Raw genomic sequence first — 21283 nt, 5'->3', positions numbered from 1 at the left:
TAGAACAAGAGGAGGAATATTGAAAGATAATAATAATCCAGCTTACAAAGTGCACATGCTGTCAGGTCTCTGCTCGGTCCCTGGCCTTTGCCCCTGCCTCCTCCTGGCCGCCAGAGCGGTTGCCGTCCCCAGAGGATGCAGGCAGGGTCTTGATGGCCCCCGTGCTCTGCTCTGCCCTGCAGGGGCCTCATTCAGAGCAGGTTTCCATGCCTGGAACTTGGGGGCAAGGACGATTCAGGCTTATTCTGCCTTTCATCCACGCTTCTCTATTCAGGTCTAGTTTGGGTTTTGAGAGATACCCCTCTTTTCTGAAAAACTGGAGGACTGGTAGGCTGACAACAACAAATAAACGTTCAGTTGCAGTTCTAACTTTCACATGTCAGAAAAGAGAAATAACGCTGCGTGAGCGCACCTGCACAGGCCGGGTGCTGACGGCTCTCCCAAATGTTATTTGTGAGATTGGTGTCAGCTGCATTTTACAAATAAGGAAACTGAGCCTCAGAAAGGTTAAGTATCTTGTTAAGATGACATATTAAATATGGAAAGCCAAGATTTAAACCCAAATCTGTTTGACTGAAAAGCGTGCTATTTTCTTAAACTTACAGATCCAACAGAAATATACATATATATACACATTGATAACAGACACTCACGACTATATATAAAATAGATAACTAAGAAGGAGCTACTGTGAAGCACAGGGAACTATATTCAACTTCTTGTTATAAGCAATAGTAGAAAAGTATCTGAAAATGTGTGTGTTTCTGTATGTATAACTGAGTCACATTGCTGTACACCTGAAACTAACATTGTAAATCAACTCCAATACAAAATAAAATTTAAAAAACCCACTTTGAACCATTTAAAACCCCAAATGAAGTTTAAATACTGTAAACACAGTATACTCTGAGCAATAAACTTATTACTCGACTTCGAAAAGAAGAAATGTGTACACATATTTATGCACGCATGGACTATAACACCGTCACACGATGCACAGACTCAGAGCAGTAGGAGGAAGTCCCTTCAAAGCACCAGCCTCCGTCCATCCAGGTCCCTTTCGTGGTGCTCCTGTTAGCACTGAACCTTCTCAGGTGCACACTCCCCTTTCTAATTGCCTTATGACCTCCAAATTTTAATTTTATTTTAAATTTCTATTTTTTATGTTTTTTATTTCCTTTATATATCTGTTTATATTTCTGTTTTATGTTTCTGTTTATATTTCATGTCTTTTTTTTTAAGTTAAAAGGCTCAAATTCCTGTTATCATAGACAAGTTACATGTTCCTGATAAACTTCTGAAGAGCAGTTACCACGTCATGTGCTCCTTTGGGATCCCCCATGGCCTACAGCAAGGCTGAGATCTAGTGATTACTAGATGGTTCATGGTTTTCGGATTCATAGTGTCTGACATTGACCTCTGCACAGCAGCCGCCTTCTTGGCTAGCCAGCAGAGAGCTGTTACCCTCATTCTTCTCCTTGCTCCACAATTATTTAAAGTTCTGTTGCTGCCATAACAATTTACCAGAACATTCAGTGGCTTAAACAACACAAATTTATGATTTTACAGCACGAGGTCATACGTCCATCTCAGATCTCACTGGGCTGAAATCTAAGCGTTGACACAGCTGGATTTCTTTCTGGAGATTCTAAGTGCTGATCTGTTTCCTTGCTCATTTGGGAGTTGGCAGAATCAGTTGCTTTTGGCTGTAGGACCCAGGCCCTCACGGGACAGTTCCATCACCCAGGACTCCTCCCAGTACCCCTTTTAGGAACACCTCTCTCCTGCCACCAATGCTGGCAACCATGACCTCTTCTCTGTCACTGTGGTTTGGTTTGTTTGAGAGTCACGTGGATTGACTCACGCTGTCGCAGGTACCAGTACCTCGCTCTTTACGATGCGTAGTCGTCCGTTGTGTGGACACGCCGTTCGTTCACCTGTGGAGGTCTCTGGGTTGTTTCCCGTTTGTGGAGATTATCAGCAAAGCTGCTGTAAACATTAGAGTACCTTTGTGTTTGTGAACAGTGTCCAGTTCTCTCGGGTAACTAGAGTGGTATTGTTGAGTAATACGCCAAGTGTGTGTTTAATGTTTTAAGAAAATGCCACGCTGTCTTCCAGAGTGGCTGTAGCATCCCACCAGTCAAGCTCAAAAGGGCCGGTTTCTCCACACCCTCACCACGGTTTGATTTTATCGGTTACTTTTTACCTGAGCCGTTCATTCGGTGTGTGATTGTAGGAGGCGTCATTTTCGTGTGCATTTCCTATGGCTGGTGGAGCTGAACACCTTTTCATGTGCTCATTGCCACCTGGATACCCTCTCCAGGGAAGTGTCTGCTCTCGCCTTCTGTGCATTTTATAAACAGTCTTCTGTCGCAGTGAGTTTTGAGTGTTCCTGTAGTTGTAGTAAGTTTTTTCTCCCAACCTGTAGCTCGTCGGTTCATTCAGCCTCTCACCCAGTGAGAGGTTCCGATTTCACTCAGGCTTTTCCTTTCGTGGGTCATGTTTTTGGTGTCCTGTCCAAGAACTCGTTGCTTAACCCCAGATCGAAGGAATTTTCTCCTTTGTGTCCTTCACTTTTTCATCAGATCTGTGATGCATTTCAGTTAATTTTTTATAAGATACAAGGTTGGGGGAGGTTCGTTTATTTGGATATGGATGTCCATTTTTTCCGATACTGTTTTTTGAAAAGTCCATCCTTTCTCTACTGAATCACATTTGCACATTTGTCAGAATTCAGCGTCCACGCGGTGGGGTCTGTTTCTGGACTCTGTTCTGCTGATCTGTGTCTAACCTTCTGCCAACTGACCTCTGGATGCCACATCATCTTGAGTCCTATAACTTTATCCTGGGTCTTAAAATTAGGCACTGCTATTGCTCCACCTTTAATTTTCTTTTTAAAAATTGTTTTGACTATTACAGTTCTTTGCCTTTCCATGTGAATTTTAGAATAATCTTATCTATATAAAAAAATCCTGCTTGCATGTTTAAATTGTGTTAAATCTACAGATCAGTTTGGGGGAACTAACGCCTTTATTCTGTTGAGGCGTCCTCATCTTTACTTTTGTCCAGCTTTCTTGAGATCTAGTTGCTGTATAACACTGTTTAAGATGTACAGTATGATTTGATACACGTTTATATTATGAAATAATTACCGTAATAAGGTTAATTTAACACACCTGTTAATTATCTCACATGGTTACCCTTAGTGGCTGTGGTGAGAACATTTAAGATCTCCTCCCTCAGGACTTTCCATCTCTAACACAGTATTGTTAACTACATTCATCACGCCGTACATTACGTTCCCAGAACTTAGGCATCTTATACCCGGGAGCTTGTACCCTTTGACCACCTTCACCCATTTCCCCAGCCCCTGGCAACCACCAGTCTACATTCTGTTTCTGTCAGTTAAGTTCTGCAAGATTCTGCACGTAAGTGAGATCATGCAGTATTTGTCCTTCTCTGTCTGACTTATTTCAGTTAGCGCAATGCCCTCAGGTTTCATCCATGTTGGTGCAGATGGCAAGATGTGCTTCTTTTTTGTAGCTGAACAGCATTTCATTGTGTGTGTGTGTGCGTGTATGCATACCACATTTTCGTTATTCATCCATTGACGTCTATTTTGCACGTCTTGGCTATTGTAAATAATGCTTCAGTGAACATGGGAGTGCAAGTATTTCTTGAGATGGTAACTTCTTTTCCTTCAGATAAATACGCAGAAGTAGGATTCCTGAATCATAGAGTAGTTCTAGTTTTAGTTTTATTTTTTTAAGGGGCCTCCGTAATGTTTGCCATAGTGGCGGCGCCACTTTACGTTCCCAGCAGTGCACGAGGGCTCCCTTTTCTCCACATCTTCACCCACTTGTTATCGCGTGTCTTTTTGATGACAGCCCAACAGGTGTGAGCTGGTGTCTCGTTGTGGTTTTGATTTGCATTTCCCTGAAGATAAGTGATATTGAACACCTTTTCATAGACCTGCTGGCCGTTTGTATCTCTTATTTGAAAAAAATGTCTATTCAGGTCCTTTGCCCAGTTTTAAATCAGATTATTTGTATCTTCTGCTATCAAGTTGTGTAAGTTGCTTGTATATTTTGAATATTAACCCCTTCTCAGATATGTTTTCTCCCATCCCACAGGCTGCCTTTTCCTTTTGTTGATCATTTGTTTTGCTTTGCGGAGCTTTCCAGCTTGACGTATTCCTTCCTGCTGTTCTTTTTATACGTTGATGCTTGTGCTTCAGTGTCAGCACAGTGATTTTAGAAAATCATTCCCAAGACCAAAGTCAAGGAGTTTTTTTCCTAGCTTTTCTTCAAAAGTTTTATGGATTTATGTCTCACATTCCAGTTTTTAATCCCTTTCAAGTTAATTTTTGAGAATGATATAAGAAAGGAGTCTACTTTCATTCTTTTGCATGTGATTATCCAGTTTTCCCAACACCATTTATTGAAGAGACTATCTCTTGCCTGTTGAGCATTCTTGGCTCCCTTGTGACATATTAGTTGACTGTATACACATGGGTTTATTCCTGCACTCTTGATTCTTTTCCATTAGTCTTTGTGTCTGTTTCTATGCCAGTACCATACTGTTTTTATTGCTGTAGTTTTGTAGTATAGTTTGCAATCAGGAAGTGTGATGCCTCCAGCCTTGTTTTTATTCCTCAAGATTGTTTTGGCTATTTGGAGTCTCTTGTGATCCCATAGAATATGGGGGATTTTTTTTCTATTTCTGTAAAAAAAAAAATGCCATTGGAATTTTGATTGGTATTGCATTGAATCAACAGATAGTTCTGGGTAGTATGGACATTTTAATAATACTAATTATACCAGTTGATGAACACAACACATCTTTCCATTTATTTGTGTCGTCTTCAGTTTCTTTCATCATTGTTTCACAGTTTTCAGTGTACAGATCTTTTACCTCCTTGGTTAAATTTATTCCCAGTATTTTATTATTTTTGATGCTATTGTAAACGAGATTGTTGTCTTCATTTCTCTTTGAAGTAGTTCATTTTTAGTGTATAGAAATGTAACTGATTTTGTATGTCAGTTTTTTTTTTTTTTTTTTATCTTGCATAGGTCTTCTCTGAGTTCTTGCATCAGTGTTTCATAGTTTCAAAATACAGGTCATTAACATGGTTTGAGAGACTTACACGTGTGTCTTTCACTTTTGAAGGGAGATGCTATTGTGAATGTTTTGCTTTTAATTAAATTTCCATTTGTTCATTGCTGTTGTGTACCAAGTGACATGACTGATTCTTGTATTTGACCTTGTAACCTGCATATTTGGTAGTTCTAGAAATTCTTTGTAGATTCCTTGCAATTTTTATGTAGACAATCTTCAAAGTGGGGCAGTTTTATTTCTTCCTTTCTAATCTATATACCTTTTATTTCTTTCTATTAACTTGTAAAAGATGTGAGGAGTGGTGATGGTGGACATTCTCCTTTCCCACCTTGGAGGGGAATTACTGCGTCTTTTACCTTCAAGTGTAATGTTAACTGCAGGTTTGTCATAGATGCTCTTTATAAAACTGAATACATTTCTCTTCATAATTTGCTGAGTTTTCATCATGAATAGATGTCAGATTTTTTCAAATCCTTTTTCTGCATCAGTTGATATGATCATGTGGTTTTGCTTCTTTCACCTGTTGACGCAGTGGAACGCATTAATGGACTTTCAAATATTGAACCAGCCTTGGATTCCCTGGAAAGCCCCCATTAGTCATTGTGTTTTCATGTATTGCTGAGTTTGACTTGGTGATTTTTGGTTGAAGACTTTTGTGCCAATGTTAATGAGAGATATTGGCCTATAGTTTTCTTTTGTGCGTGTGTGTTACTGTTTCATGGTTTTGGTATCGGGGTGATGCGGACCTCTTAAAATTCATTGGAAAGCATTCCTTCTCTTGTTTTCTTGGAAAGATTATTTAAATTTACTGCTTTTTATTAAATGTCTGTTAAAATTTGTGAGTGAAACCATCTGGGCCGGGAATTTTGTTTTGTTTCGGGGAAAGTGTTAAACTACAGATTTAATTTTTAAAACAGTGAAAGGAATATTCAGGTTAACCATTTCATCTTGGATGACTTGTAGTAGTTTCTAGTTTTTGAGGAAATGGTCCATTTCAAACTTTTCAGATTTTTGTGTGTTACAGATATTCCCCTTACAGGACTGCTTTAAGGAAAACAGTGCGCAGCTCCATGGCCCTTACTCTGTGCTGGCACAGAACTAGGCATCTGCTGTGTTGATTTAATCTTCACAGCTACCCAAGAGATTCTGTGATTTTTTTTAACATTCTTCAATTGAAGTATAGTTAATTTATAATGTATTAGTTTCTGATGTATAACATAGTGATTGTTACATATATATAACAATATATGTATATACACATTCTTTTTCATTGTGGGTTATTGCAAGATACTGAATGTAGTTCCTTGCGCCCTACAGTAGGACTTTGTTGTTTGTCTCTTTTATGGATAGTAGTTTGTATCTGCTAATCCCAAACTCCTAAGTTATCCCTCCTCCACTTTCCCCTTTGGTGACCATAGTTTGTTTTCTATGTCTGTGAATTTCTTTCTGTTTTGTCAATAAGTTCATTTGTATCATATTTTAGGTTCCACATATAAATGCTGTCACACAGTATTTCTTTGTCTGACTTATTTCACTTAGTATGATAATCTCCAGGTCCATTCATGTTGCACAGATGGCATTATTTCATGGTCCTTGATTTCTAATGATAAATTTTTTGTCTTTTAAATCATTGTTTCTTTATAGTTATGTATCATTTTCTCTGGGTCCTTTCAGGCGTTTTTTAAATTTTAGTTTTCAGAGTTTGATGGTCTGGGTCTGGATGTTGGGGGCTTTACCCTGCTTGAGATTCAGTTAACCTCTTGAATCTGTTGCATCTTTTGTTAAAATTTGGGGAGTTTTTAGGCACTACAGTGACATGAAAGAAATTTTACAATTATCCCACACATCTCGAGACTCTATTTTTCAGTCACTTTTCTCTCTGTTGTTCAGATTGGGTACTTTCCCTTGATCTGTCATCAAGTTCACTGATCTTTCTTCTGTCACCTCCATTTTGTTATTGAGGCCATTCAGTGAGTTTTAAAAAAAAAAAAAATTGTTACTATACTTTTAGTTCTAAAGTTTCCTTTTGGTTCTTACTTGTACCTTCTGTTTGCTGACGCGAGCTTGCTGAGACCGTTGATCTCTCCACATTTTCCGAGAGTGCTCGCCCTTCCTTCTTGGAGCACTCTGCAGCGGCTGGCTTGCAGTCTTTGTCCTGTGATTTCACCTTCTGTGTCTTCTCTGTGTTGCCATCTTTTGATCATCTTTTCCCATCACTGTTGAGATTTTCCTGGTTCTTCATATGCCAAGTAATTTTGGATTGTAGCCTAGACATTTTGAGTATTATCTTATGAGACTCTTGGTCTATTTAAATCCTGTAGAGAATTTTGGTCTTTTTGGTTCAGCAGGCAATTTATAGAATGTGTCATGCTGTAGGTTCCAACCAACTTGCTGTGGGTTAAGTTTCCAATGTCAGCTTAGGTTTCAAAGCCTTTTCAGGGCTGTCCAGCCCTGTGCCCCACAGTGTCCGGTCTGGGACGTGAGCAGTGGTCAGATCCACACCTGAGAAGCCAGGGTGAGCCCAGGAGCTGACAGCCAGCTCTGCGGGGTTGCTTCCCTGCACACCTCCCTCCCCAGGCCCTCGTCCTTGCCTCCAGCTCCTTGAGATGCCCCTCTCCAGTCCTCTCTCCCCAGTCCCAGGGCTTCCTTCCCGTACTTCCTGCAACTCTGACGACAAGGAGGAGCACCGCAGGAAGCCGGGGAGAAGGCCCTTGGGAAGTCTGTACCCTCTTCCCACCTCTCTCCTCCAGCGGGAGAAGACTGCCCCTCCCTTGGAGTTTTGTGAGCCTTTAGGCCCCTGCTGTCACCATGGCCTCAAACATCAGCTGGGGATGACCTAGGGGCTGGGACACAAGACAAAAGAGGGAAAAAAAATGTGTGTTTCTCCCGTCTTCGAGCCCTTTCTGGCCCCTTGCTCCTAAAGTCGAGGGCTCTTTCTGATGTGTTCTTTTCCACCCCGGTGTCCTCTTGCATTTCAGGCTCCTTGAATCCAGGCCAGCACCCGGGGGGAGTCACGTCCAGCTACATGGTCCTGTCCCCTTCCCCTGCCCGCCTGCTGTGGTTTGCCTTCCAGGGACTTCACACGGCTCCTCTGTGCTGCTCCCAGGCTGCTGAGCTGCGGCCGGTAGGACACAGGCTGGTTTGTCTGCGTCTTAACCCAAGTTGACCTCAGGTGTTTGTTGTTTTAACCTTTGTCTAAGTTAACAGGTATTCATGGAGGTTGTGAATTATATTTACCATGACTTTGATGGACAGTTATACCAAAAATATGTTAAATACATGAGTAGTAACTGAAAGATACAGGAAGGAAAAATTAAGCTGTCTGGAAACATCCTGAAAAGGTTCACAGTGAAACAGGCCTTGTAGCCCTAATAAAAGTTTGACCACTTTGTTTGAATTCAGGGCTCTGTCGGCAATTGCTTTATGAAGAGCATTCCTGCAGCGGGGACAGTCGGGCAAGGAGGGCAGAGAGCAGGGTTGGGGAGACTTTCAAAATGAGGGAGATGTGAGCTGAGCACTGAAGAACCGGGTCAGTAGAAGTTACTCAGACGAATGGGTAACAGGTGTAAACGTGCATGGTGTGTGGACGTGCGTCAGAGCGGAAGAGACAGAAGCAGGAAGGGAAAATCTGAGTCAGTGAGCCACTTACTGTGCCTTGTCAGTGATGGCTGCAAATAGGCCCACAGGAACATGCAAAATGCTTAGAAACACGTTAGTATGGACTTCAGAAATGCAAGGTTTAGAATTTAGAACTTGTTAAATAATCAGTCTTGTGCTTTGAAGTATTCTGTTTTGCCATTCATAGTAAGCTTCTGGACTTGTTTAATTAGTTGCATTTGTAACCCTTGTTTTTACTTAATAGGAATTTCATCTTATGGCAAAATGAACAAGTGCTTTCTCTTTTGATCTAAATGTGTGACATTTGCCTTTGACTTATTTTTTAATTAAATGTTTAATTTTGAGATAATTATAGATTCACAAGCTATTCATAAGTAGTTTTTAGATTTGCAGACAGTTCAGAGAACCTGCCTACCTTTTACCCAGCTTCCCCTGGTGGTGACAGCCTGGAAACCTGTGGTGCAACCTCACAGCTGGGGCATCAGTGTTGCTGCAGGCGAGACGCAGAGCATCCGTCAAGCACAGGGCTCCCCGCCTGCCTGTGAACAGCCGCCCCACCCTTGACCCCTGGCAGCCCCTAATCTGCTCTCCATTTTTATAATTTTGTCATTTCACTAATGTTACATAAGTGGAATCATACAATGTGTAACCTTTTGTATTGGCTTTTTTTACTCATAATTTCTTGGACATTCATCAAAGTTGTCGCACATATCAGTAGTTTGTTCCTTTTTATTACTAATTAGTATTTTATGACTTAGTTTTTAGCTATATTTTGCCATTATTTGGAAAGCCGAAGTCTTGTTGCTCAGGAGTTTTTCTCGTGTGTGTATTTGCTTTGGGATTTAGACTGAGAGCAGAGCTTTGGGGCACCCTAGTCTTCCTGTAGTCGGCCCTGAAGGCTGATGAGAGAGAGAATCTTCTGGACTCGGAGACTCAGCTCCCTTACTCCTCCTGTGTCTCATAAATAGCTAGAAGTGAGGTCGGAACAGCCGCAGGGGAGTGCTGCTGGGCAGACACGTGGAGCAGCCCCGTCCGGGACACTGCCACACAGGGTGCTGGGTGACCAGGGAGCCGCCTGTCCCGGCAGCACCCCGCTCGCCTCCCAGCCCAGCCCCAGGGCCCTTGCTCGCTCGTCTGGGGCATTAGTGAGGCTGTAGCTGTAGGGCCAGAATCCCAGCCCCTAGCACGAGGGGGCAGATGGAGACTTCCCGCCTCTCAGTTGAGTGAGATAAGTGTGGGACCTGATTCTAAAGCACGGTAAACGCTCACCTGTGGAGCCCAGGTCTCATTCCAAGCAGAAATGAAGGGATGAAGAAGTGAATACATAATTGCATCGCATATAGTGTTTAAATTAGCTATAATAATACCTGTAAGCAGTAAAATTAGTAAGATCCAAAATACCATTTTAAACTTTAATATGAGTGCTGTCTCCACATTGGCAAGTCAGAACTCCGGCTCTTTGGATTTTCATTTGAGGAAAACTAGAGAACATGGATATGCAGTAATAATAACTGTATGACCGTCATGCAGTTACCCACGTGGCGCGCTGTGTATTATTTTAGTGTAAGTAAATGCTCTGGAGGAAGAGGGAAAAAAAGGATGTTAGAGACTTGCAGACACTTAGCCAGGGCTGGCGTTTATCCTGAAGTACGGTTAACGCTTGACCAGGGGCTGCTGACCTGTCCTCTTGCCGATGGCAAATGTAACATGAGGAATCTTCAGCAGAAGTCAGTCACTTCATTATCTCCCTTAGACAGTGTTCTCATGCTGATCTAAAGAGGTTTGTGCATATTTTAACTATTTTTCACATAGTGATTGTCTTTAAGGAGTAATATAAAAGTTAATGAGTAAAGAATATCCACCGAATAAATCTACCCAGTAATCACAGGCACTTAAAGAAATACGTGCTTTAATGTGAGCACAGATTTTACTTGATTAGTGCTCTGTTTCTCAATTCAATTATCAAATTTAGGGCAAATCTAAGTCAAGATTTTTGACTGACATATTCAATAGGATTTGATTGGGGTGCAGATAATGACCCAGTGTTTTAGTATGACTGTAAGTGTTCTGATCATAGTTATGGTATAGACTCTGCAAGCGGTTTTTAACTTCTTATCTTTCATATGTAGATAGTTTCTTAATAAGCTATTATAATAAATAAAATGTACCTAAATATATAAAGCGTACTTCCTGCTTGCCTAAATACTGTGCACGTGGACTCTGACCTCTTGTGTATACACACCACAGTCAGCTCACTACAGACAGGTAGGCAGCAGAGATGGATAATGGACACCCAGAAATGTTCATTATTGTCACTTACTGTGACCACTTACTACTGCTGATCAGTGGTTAGAGTAAGAAAAGAGTGAAAGAGAAAGGTGGGTGCTCCGGGCGACTGGGCTTGGGGTCCAGCGTGCACTCTGTGTCTGGGGCTCTGTCTGGCTCTCCACGCCGGGGTGCAGGGGACGGTGGGTTTTAGAGCTGTTTGGACCTGCATTCAGGTGCCACTCCCACCACCCAGTAGCTCTGTGTCCTTGGGCAGGTTGCCTAACCTCTTTGAGCCTCATGTTTTGGTGGTTAAAAAAAAAAGATTTATAAAACAGGTAGTCATGCAGGTTAAAGGAAGTTATGAAGCATCCGGCACAGTGCCTAGCACACAGAAATCTGTGCTTTGGGGGAGAAATGTAAAAAGGAATCCTACTGTCCATAGGTAGGGCTCTCCTAGAAAAATGGGAGAGTCCTTGTGTGCTTACCATTCTAACATACGTATAATCCCAGAATTAGATGTAAACATTCACTTGTTTTGCTTCTCTAAAATATCTTTATGAGTTTTGTAAAATTACCTGCTTAATTTCTCTAAAAAGCTTTACCTTACTAGGACACATTACTGTACTTATAAAAGGGGGAAAAATCCAAAGCAAATATAATCTGAAAGTTTCCAGATTTCTAGAAGTTAAAATGTTGGTGACAGGTGGATCTGTTTTAAGCCTGCGTTCTTTGATTCCAGCAGGAAAGGAAGGACAAGAAACCCTGGGGCCTGAAGCTCGGGCAGATGAAGTGGGACACACAGGTACTCTCTCTCGTGTCTTTGCACAAGGGCCTTGTGTCGCTGGTGTTCGCATTTGCGAGTCCTGAATTCAGTCTATTCCCTCCTCTTCTATCTTGCCCTCCTTAAATGTTTAAGTATCTAGGCATACGGTACACTATACGAAAACTTAGATGTTTATACTCTTTAAATACAGTGTGAGATTACAGATGCATGTAATACGGTAGATTTTCCATCCATCAGGATGACAAGTATAATCTACAGATAATCCCCAAAATAAGTGTTTAAATGATCATTTAAACTTCCATCAAAATTTTTTTACCATAGATATAGAAATACAGATCTAAATATTTTGAGTTTCGTTATTAGTTACCAGGATCTACATCGAATTGCCCACAAGACAGAAAGCAGAAGAGAGAAGAGTAAGCAAATGCCCTGGGTTATCTGTAAACCAGGAGACGGTCCTGAATGGGGGTGGGCTGCACAAACGAGTCGCAGCGAACAAGAGAATAAAAACGTTTTCTTGTAATTCTGCGATTGAAAAAGGCCAAAATGAAGTTGAATTATAGTAAACAAGGAAATCTGCTTCTAGGTGACTAAAAGTACATACTCCCTGAGACTTAAGGCTTTTCCTCTAAGTGGATTCAGATCAGATTTAAGAAGCAAAAGAGTGAAGTGCAAAACCTAAACCCGTGTCTTGCCTGTGATGGTGCCAGACACTTCCTCTTGTGTCTCGTGAGTCAGCCAGAGCTCATAAATGTAAACTTCAAAAGTAAATGCCAAATTAGTAAAACATTTCCTCAAAATACTGTACTTAAAAGTATCATATTTTGTATATTCAGTCGTAGATTAGATATTTCTGTCATATAGTTTTAGTTAAATTTTCTGTTTTTCTTCTCTTTTTTAGTTTAACATTTTCTTCACAGTACATTTTAGGAATATTCCACAGAACCTTATAAATTATATTTTGTTGTTGTGAGATGAGTACGTTTCATAGTAATGTGTCAAAAGTAGATTTTCACCTGTAATACAGGCATCAGTGCTGCCGTGCTTGTCAGTCAGTTCTACAAAACAAAGGGTAACTGGAGGTACAGTCCCGATGAACTGAATAATAACGGAATATGTGATCATGTACAGGGCCTGCAGCCTAAGATTCTGTGTTCTGCCTTCAACCTGGTTGTGTTGAGCTTGCGTGAATAATGTGTTCAGGTATGCTTGTCAGCAAATATTTGTCTGGCTAACTGACACAGTCTATAAAATATTTAAACTGGATATTTGTTATTAGTAAAACAGTATGAATGAACACCAAGGAATGCTGTTTTATTACTCTCGTATTTAATGTTAAAATTTGATGACACATTACCAGAGTTACAGAAGATTGTTTTGCCCTTTTAGGCAACATGCCATCAAAAAAGCCATTCCCAGTTCCACGTTTACAGTGTTTTTACCTCACAGTTTGCTCTTCACCACGAAAATGAATGAATTCTTTCAGTTTTGAGCGCTAAGTAAGACATAATTTCCACCCCCTCCGCCCCGGCAGGGTCACAGCTGGAAGGGAGAGTAACTTGGTATCAGCCAGAGTCGCCCCTGACTCGAGGGTCCCCACCCACAGGAAGGTGGTCCCTCTGCGCCGTCTCCCTGGAACGTGGGGAGAGAGGGCCAAGCAGACATTGAATAAAGCCCTGATCAGCACAGGTTCCAGCAGAGGAGGACAGAATCAGACGTCTGCGCCTTCCAAGCAGCTACACTGTTAAATTATGCTTAGCCTTTGCTATTGTCACTTCCTTGACGTCTCAGGAGTAATGTGCTGATGGTAACAGAACTGTGGGACAGAGGCCACCATCACCAGCTCAGGACTTTGCCAGGGCCTTTCTGTAGCTGACTTCCTCCCGCAGCTTGTGACCTGAGGAGCACTGTCGTCATGGCTTAGTATTCAGAGAGTGGAAGATTGTCCCCAGATGTCCTTTGTTCCTCTGAGGACCCCTTGTTCATATGGCTAATCCTTGTACAGAGTTTCAAAACTGGGGGAGAAAGGCAGGGAGAAGGCTCAGGCCACTTTACTCTGATGGAAGTGAGACACTGACAGCTAGATAAAAATCCTAGTCTTTATATTAAACGTTTGTCTCTCTGAGCTTGCTTCCTCTAATTTGTGATAAAAACCCTCTAATTCTACACTTGGATAAATTACTATAGTCGTGTGATTCTGTGCTTGGACAGTTATCTCTGAGTGGCACATCTGAAAGAAAACCAGGTTTTCACTATATGCTTCTGTGTATTTGCTCACCTCCCTCATATTTAAACACCGAAGTTTAGGAATTTTGATCAGGAATTTTGCTTTATAATTGACCTTTTCACAGCGCGCACTTCCCACGCTTTAACTTTTATGGGCCGAACTGCAGGCTTTCCCATCTTAGCTTGAGATTGGCCTGGTAAATGCAGGTTCGTGGAGGCAGTGTGCTTTAGTTGGAAAGAGCCCAGAGTTTGCTACTGAACATTAATGCTGAATCGCCTGCTCGAGTCATTGTTCACCTTGTAGGGCTGCTTTGAGGGAACTAGGTCACAATTACGTGGCACTCAGCGTGCGCGGGTCCGGGGCTAAGCGCACACTGTGTTAATTCATGTAACCCTTACAGCCCCCGAGAGGTCCTGTTACTGTTACAACACACTGATTGTGTGTTGCCTCACAAACTTCTGATGGGCAGACACAGTTTTTCATGCCAAGTGCAAGCCCAGCGGACCCGTGAAAGGTGCAGGCCCACTTACACGCGGACGCTGCCCGTGGCGACACTGCAGCGCATGCAGTCGGCGGCTGGCTGAGCCCCAGGGAGCGGGGCCGCCGGCCTGCGGGCTCCACCTGGCTTTCACTGCGCGGGAGGGGGGGTGGGGGGTCGGCGCCCCTCCCCCACGCGTTGTTCAAGGGTCAGCTGTAGCGACGGCCTAATTTCTGGGATATTAAAAATGACATTTTTAACATCCCTCTTACATTTGAAATCCATACCAGTTTAATACCAATTCATTTTTAAAATATGACTAAGCTCTTCTTTAAGAGTCAGAAATGGTACATCGTACTGTCTACTCCATGAACTCATTTCTCCATTCTGCATAGCACATAGAATTTGATGCTAACATAGTGTGTATTTCCCTGCTTGAAGGTATTTTGATCAACTATCATTTCTTTGCAAGAAAAACGTAAATAAACTGTAATTTGTTTCTCTTTAGTTTCCAGGGACCATATGGCTTTTAAGATTAAGAAAAAATTATGGATTGATTTATCCTATAATTATTAATACTACACAATTGATCACAATATACAAATTTTAATAAATACAGTTGACCCTTGAACCACACAGGGGTTGGGGCCCCTACTCTCTACACAGTCAGAATCCTCGTACAACTTACAGTCAGCCCCTGGGATACACGGCTCCTCTGTGTACGGGCCTCCCCGTCCAGCCATGGACCAGCCGCGGACCGTGTGGTGCTACAGTATTACTATAGAAAAAACCCTCGTGTAAGTGGACCCTTCAGTTCAAACCTGTGTTTTCAAGGGTCAACTAAATCTTAAAGAAAAATGTTACTGGACATGAGATCAAAGTAGCTGAAGTATTCCTCAGTTAGCTCATGTATCAACAGTTTAATATAACTTATTCCAGAAGAAAAAGTGTTCCGCATTGTTTCTGTTTTTTGTTTAGCTCTGAGATAACCTTTTTCTCATAAATAAGATGAAATACATTTTTCTTATAAATAATTTATTCAGTACTTTACTTATCTTTAGAATTATATTCAAAGAGTTAATGGTTTTCAGCTAATAAGATTATTTTTAATGTCTTGTCAACTGACACTTCTATTAAATTCTCTTTCATTTTTGCTGAAAGCAAAAATCCAGAGCCACCTAATTTGCTCAAGGATTTGTTTCCCAGTCACCAGAACCATTCACTCCCTCAGTTCCTGGGACATACCAGAAAGTTTTACTGATACCTCCTTAGCAAAGGACCAAGGATGCCTGTTTTGGCTCTTTTTCCCCCTCATTTAGAGGCACCTTGTCTAACAAGTTCAGAACTGGTTGGGGATATTGAAATCTTGCTAATTTCAGTACCTTTTGTCAGTACACTTTTTATAAAAATTCTTTTATCTTAACATGTGAACTAACTATATTTTGATCAACACTTTAGAGCAATAAACTTAGTTCATTCAGTTTCTGGAAAATTTGCACCTAAGAACCTTACAAACCAAACCAGTTGTCACTGTTGTACCAATCAGCCAAATCAGACTTTCTGTCAGAAAAAAAGTGTGTGTCCATCTTTCTAATTCAAGTAAATGTGTTGATACACATTTTGAGGAATTTTATAAAAAGTTTTTCTATGAAGAATATATAAATTATAAATAATGAGGAATATGTGAAGTATAAATACAATTTTAAATAGATTATTCAATATGAGATTAAGATTATTTAGATCTAATTTTTTTTAAGTTATAAAAATCTGTCTCCAGATGAATACCTTTACTTATTGAATATGCAAGATTCGTGTATGAAATACAGACTATGTATATAATTCTGAAAAATGTATACTATTTAAAACATCAATATTCCACCACCTAGTTTTATATATATAAAACTATATATATGTAACTATATATATAATTACTAGGCTATAGAAAATATAAACATTTTAAAAGTGGAGACTTTAGTTGAAATAAATACTTTATAATATAATATGATAAAAAATATTTTTGAGTGTCTTGTCAAATCTGCATAGAAGCGATTAAGAAATGACATAAAATATAAATTTCATTCGTGAGTTTAATCTAGTTTAGCCTGAATATTTGAAGTTGCTGTGAGCAGACTCAGTGACACAGACCTGGACTGTCCCAGCCATTCAGAAACGCTGACTGTTGGAGCTCACGACATATCCTAGGAGGAAGTTTTGAGAGACTCTGATTTGCTCTCACCAGGCTCCTGAAGAGCAGTGACATTTTTTAATAATAATTCGGGAGTGAGTCAGGCGAGGTCATCGAAGGAAAATGACCTCAGTCCCTCCGGCCGCACCATACCGCTGACTTCACAGCGTGTCAGGGGGGCAGAGCATCCCCACCTCAGCTGCAGGGTAGACATCCATGTGAACAGGAAAGGCTGGGAGCCTGCAGAGCTCGTGCGTTGCCTTGACCCACCTGTAAGGAGGGTTTTCCCCAGTCAGTATTTTGAATCTTTGTCCTTCGGCAGCCTGGAGGCTTTTCCAGTCCAGGGCAGTGCGCTGTGTCAGCATAATGGTGGGAGGGAGGGCTAGGCCTCTTCTTTCTTTAAGTTAGAGCAGAGGACTGTGAGCCCGCGGAGGGAAAGCACGAAAACCCTCGTGCATCAGTCCTGCCCTGCGACTCAGCAGCACGGAGCTGTCTCCTCAAAGCGAAGACGCGCCGTCGTCCTCGGAACCTCCCAGCTCCAGGGGGAAACGCCTCTCCTCAGCCCCGCCCTTTCACACTTACTGAGGCAGAGGTACCGAAACAGCCCTGCTACTATCTGAATACCAGTGGGGAGAGGAAGTGGTTGCATCAGTTTGATGCTCTTTGACTCCCATTAGAAATCATTCTAACTATTAAAGCTGTTATTGCATAACAGCTTCAGAGTGGTTCGTCATTCAGACACTGGTTCCGATCTCAAGAACAGCTCTAAGTAATAGGGTGTGGTAGGTTGCTAGAAAGCACTGAGGTTTGAGAACTAAGTCTTTCTCTTTTCCTTCTTTCATTGCTTTCTCATCGAGAAACTAAGAATTCAGCCAGCCTTCCCTGTGTCTTGTTCATGAGTAAAATGGAATAGAAGAACAACTTGAAAGCTTAAAAGGGATATTGTGAAAACGTCAAGACTTTTTTATAATACTTTAAATTTCTGAAAACAGACATCTTAATAGATTACAATAGAATGGGTAAATTTTGTTTTTAATAGTCAATAAATATTTCCTGCAAATTCAAGAACAATCTTGTATTCTCGCAAGATTATTTAGAAGAATGATGTAACAACTTGGCAGTGAAATCGCTGTTTATGAAGGATGCATTTCTTTTAGTAAAAGATGACGAATGCGACTCAGATGCAGAGAATGAACAAAACCACGACCCTAATGTTGAGGAGTTCCTGCAGCAACAAGACACTGCTGTCATCTACCCCGAGGCGCCGGAGGAGGACCAGAGGCAGGGGACGCCTGAGGCCAGCGGCCACGATGACAACGGTAACTGGAGCTTCTCGGTCGCTCTGTTTCCATCTCTAAAGGATTATTACTTCCATCCCTCCATGTGCGAGCCCACTCTGCTGCAGGGAACATCTTTGAAAACCAGAATATATTGCAGGTGGCTGTAGACAGTGATCTCTTTTATTGAAGTACCATCAGTTACAGTGGGTCAATTTTTGGTGTCCAGCACAATGTCCCAGTCATGCATATGAGAGTGATCTCTTTAACCAGTGGACCCTTGTCCGTGGTAACAGTATAGGGTTATATTAGTGGCATCTTGGGTGTGTGGTGTGATGCCACTGCATGGGAAATGCTTAGAACTGTGCCTGGATGTGGATCTCCATTCACTTACTCATCAGCAAGTAGCAGGGACAGAATTCAGGATGATCCTTTCTGCCCCTTGATTCTGCCCCTTGATTCTTCCACTGTGCTTCTTGCAAGAGAAGCATGGTTGTCTGGTTCAAAACGTACCAATTCGGAGACACATGGTTTCTCTGTATCTACTTTAGTCCACTCTGCTGCGAACAGCCAGTGTATAAAGAGTGGTAAATGTAGTAATAGTGTGCCCGTGCAAAAGTAGGCTGTCATTCTGCCTTCCGTGCGCTAGAAACAGATGCAAATAGCATGCAGATATTCCTGTAAGAAATTTTATGCAGTATTTGTACCAAGAACTAGGAAGTTACTTGGAATGTCTGAGGATACTTGAAATATTAAGATCCTAAAACTAGGTTGGTTTTTCCAAGGTTCCCAGTTACATGGACAGATCTAGCTTAATACTCAAATAATTGATTTTTTTAAAGACTTTTCTAGCACAGCTTTAGGTTTACAACAAAATTGTGTGGAGGTACAGAGATACCCCACATACACTTCTGCTCACACACACACATGGCCTCCCTGTTACCAACATCCCTCAGCAGATGGTACTTTTTTGGCCAAGGATGAACCTACATGGACACGTCATTATCACCCGAAGTTCACTCTCAGTGTTGTACACTCTGTGGGTTTGGACAAGTGTGTGATGATGTGAGGACGTCGTTATGATGCACACAGGACATTTTCACTGCCCTGGAAATCCCGTGTGCTCTACGTGTTCATCCTTCCTCCCCTCCCCTCACCCTGGCAGCCACTCACATTTCTATGTCTCCATAGTTTTGTCTTCTCCAGAATGTCTTATAGTTGGGACCACACAGCACGTAGCCTTTTCACATTGGCTTCTTTCACGTAGTCATAGGCATTGACGTTTCCTCCATGTCTTTGCATGGGTTGATAACTCAGTTCTTTTAATTGCTGAGTAACATTCCATTGTCTGGATGTAGCATATTTTATTTATCCATTCACCTACTGAAGGACATCTTGGCTGCTTCTGAGTTTTGGCAATTAGAAATAAAGCTACTATAAACATTCATATACAGATTTTTGTCTGGACATAAGTTTTCAGCTCCTTTGGGTAGATACCAAGGACCACAATTGCTGGATCATATGGTAAGAGTGCACTTAGTTCTAGAAGAAACTGCCAGACTGTCTTCCAGGGTGGCTGTAGCATTTTGCATTCCCACCAGCAGTGAATGAGTTCCTGCTGCTCCACATCCTCACCCACATTTTCTGTTGTCAGCATCCCAAGTTTTGGCCATTCTAATAGTGCGTAGTGGTGTCTCATTTTAATTTGCATTTCTCTGATGCAGTGTTATGTGCGGCATCTTTTCATACTTATTTGCCATCGGTATATCTTCTTTTATGAGATGTCAAAGCCTTTGGACCATTTTTTAATCCAATTATTTGATTTCTTATTGTTGAGTTTAAGAATTCTTTGTATAAATTTTGGATAACAGTCCTTTCTCAGATGTGTCGTTTGCAAATATTTTTCCCAGCCCGTGGCTTGTCTTCTAATTCTCTTGTTGCTGTCTCTCACAGAGCAGAACATTTTCATCTAACAAAGTCCACTTATTACTTGTTTCATGGCTCATGCCTTTGGTATCTGAGCAGGCATTACCATATCCAAGGTCATACAGGTTTTCTCCTGTTATCTTTCATGAGTCTTACAGTTTCATACTTTACAGTTAAGTCTGTAATCCATTTTGAGTTAATTTTTGTGAAGGGTGTAAGGTCTGTGTTTACATTCAGTTTTTGTATGTGGATGTCCAGCTTGTTGAAAAGCCAGCCTGTGCGCTTTTGTCAAAGATGAGCTGACTGTACTTGTGGGGATCTCCGTCCAGGCTCTCTGTTCGGTCCCACTGATCCACTTGTCTGTTCTCTCACCAGCACCACACTGTCTTGATTTCTGCAGCTTTACCGCAGGTGAGCCTTGGAGTCAAGCAGTGTCCGTCTCCAGCTTCATTCTTCACCTTCAGCCTCATGTTGCCTCTTCTGGGACTTTTGCCTTAAACTTTAGAATGTTTGTCAATTTCCATAAAGTAACTTGCCTGGGATTGCTTTGAATCTATAGATCAATCTGGGAAGAACTGACATCTTGACAGTATCATGTCTTCTTATTCGTGAACATGGACTATCTCTCTATTTAGTTTTTTAATTTTCTTCATCAGAGTTCTGCAGTTTTCTTCAAATAAATCTTATACACATTTTGTTAGATTTATGCCAAAGTATTTCAACATTTTGGTGCTAAGGTAAATGGTATTGTATCAATCGACTTTTAAAATTTTGAAGGAATTTGAGGAGGATGGTACAGAAAACAAAACAGATTCCATTGCAGAGAGTCAGCTGTACCTTCCTTAAATCAGGAATCAGCTAAGGAAACGAGCAGAAAGGGAAGTTTCACTCCAGAACAGTTAGGATTTCTGTAACTAATCTGGTGACAGAGGAGACAGAAGTAGGGTACCCTAGAATTGTTCCTCCAGTGTGGCAAGAGGACACATTTCTGAAGACGATAGGTGACTACCCCTGGGGACGCTGCCTTTCAGCCTCACACCCCGTGGATCTACTTGCGGGTCGGCAGTCTGAGGAACTGGCTTTGTGATCCCGTAGGGCCTTACTGTTTCTACTTTTGTTTCTTGGCAGTTTAGTTCTCTTAAAGAAGATATGTGTGACATTCCACCTGAAGAAGCAATAGCTCACAATAAATATGAAAGAGAAATAGAAAATTTAAAAATACATTTGTGTATATATGTAAAATTTTTATGTAACAAAGCAGCTTTCAAAAAGCCTCAGTGAAAGAAAATAATGGAAACTAAAGCAGTGTTCCACTGCACAGATCAAATAAGGTTAAACTTTATAAAGTTCATTACTACAGATCCGTGCAGTAAAATCCCATAAAAACTGGGGCCCCAATTGT

General features: G+C 41.3%; 1 protein-coding gene across 5 annotated transcripts in view; it reads left to right on the top strand.

Moving 5' to 3' along the window:
• ZEB1 (zinc finger E-box binding homeobox 1) overlaps positions 1 to 21283 on the top strand; it is a 169612-nt gene that overhangs the window by 127090 nt on the left and 21239 nt on the right. For 2 of the 5 annotated variants that reach the window (XM_074358014.1, XM_074358016.1), the window contains exons 3-4: positions 11744 to 11806; positions 17836 to 17997. The exons of 1 other annotated variant lie outside the window; for it this stretch is intronic. In XM_074358014.1, coding sequence (XP_074214115.1) covers positions 11744 to 11806; positions 17836 to 17997 — 225 coding nt within the window. The remainder of the gene's footprint in view (positions 1 to 11743; positions 11807 to 17835; positions 17998 to 21283) is intronic. 2 more of the 5 variants (XM_074358015.1, XM_074358017.1) reach the window with 2 other exon arrangements.

The sequence above is a fragment of the Camelus bactrianus genome, chromosome 35 (assembly GCF_048773025.1).
Source record: "Camelus bactrianus isolate YW-2024 breed Bactrian camel chromosome 35, ASM4877302v1, whole genome shotgun sequence".
Classification (NCBI taxonomy): domain Eukaryota; kingdom Metazoa; phylum Chordata; class Mammalia; order Artiodactyla; family Camelidae; genus Camelus; species Camelus bactrianus.
The sequence above is the reverse complement of the archived record's forward strand: the minus strand, read 5'-3'. Positions and strand labels throughout refer to the sequence as shown.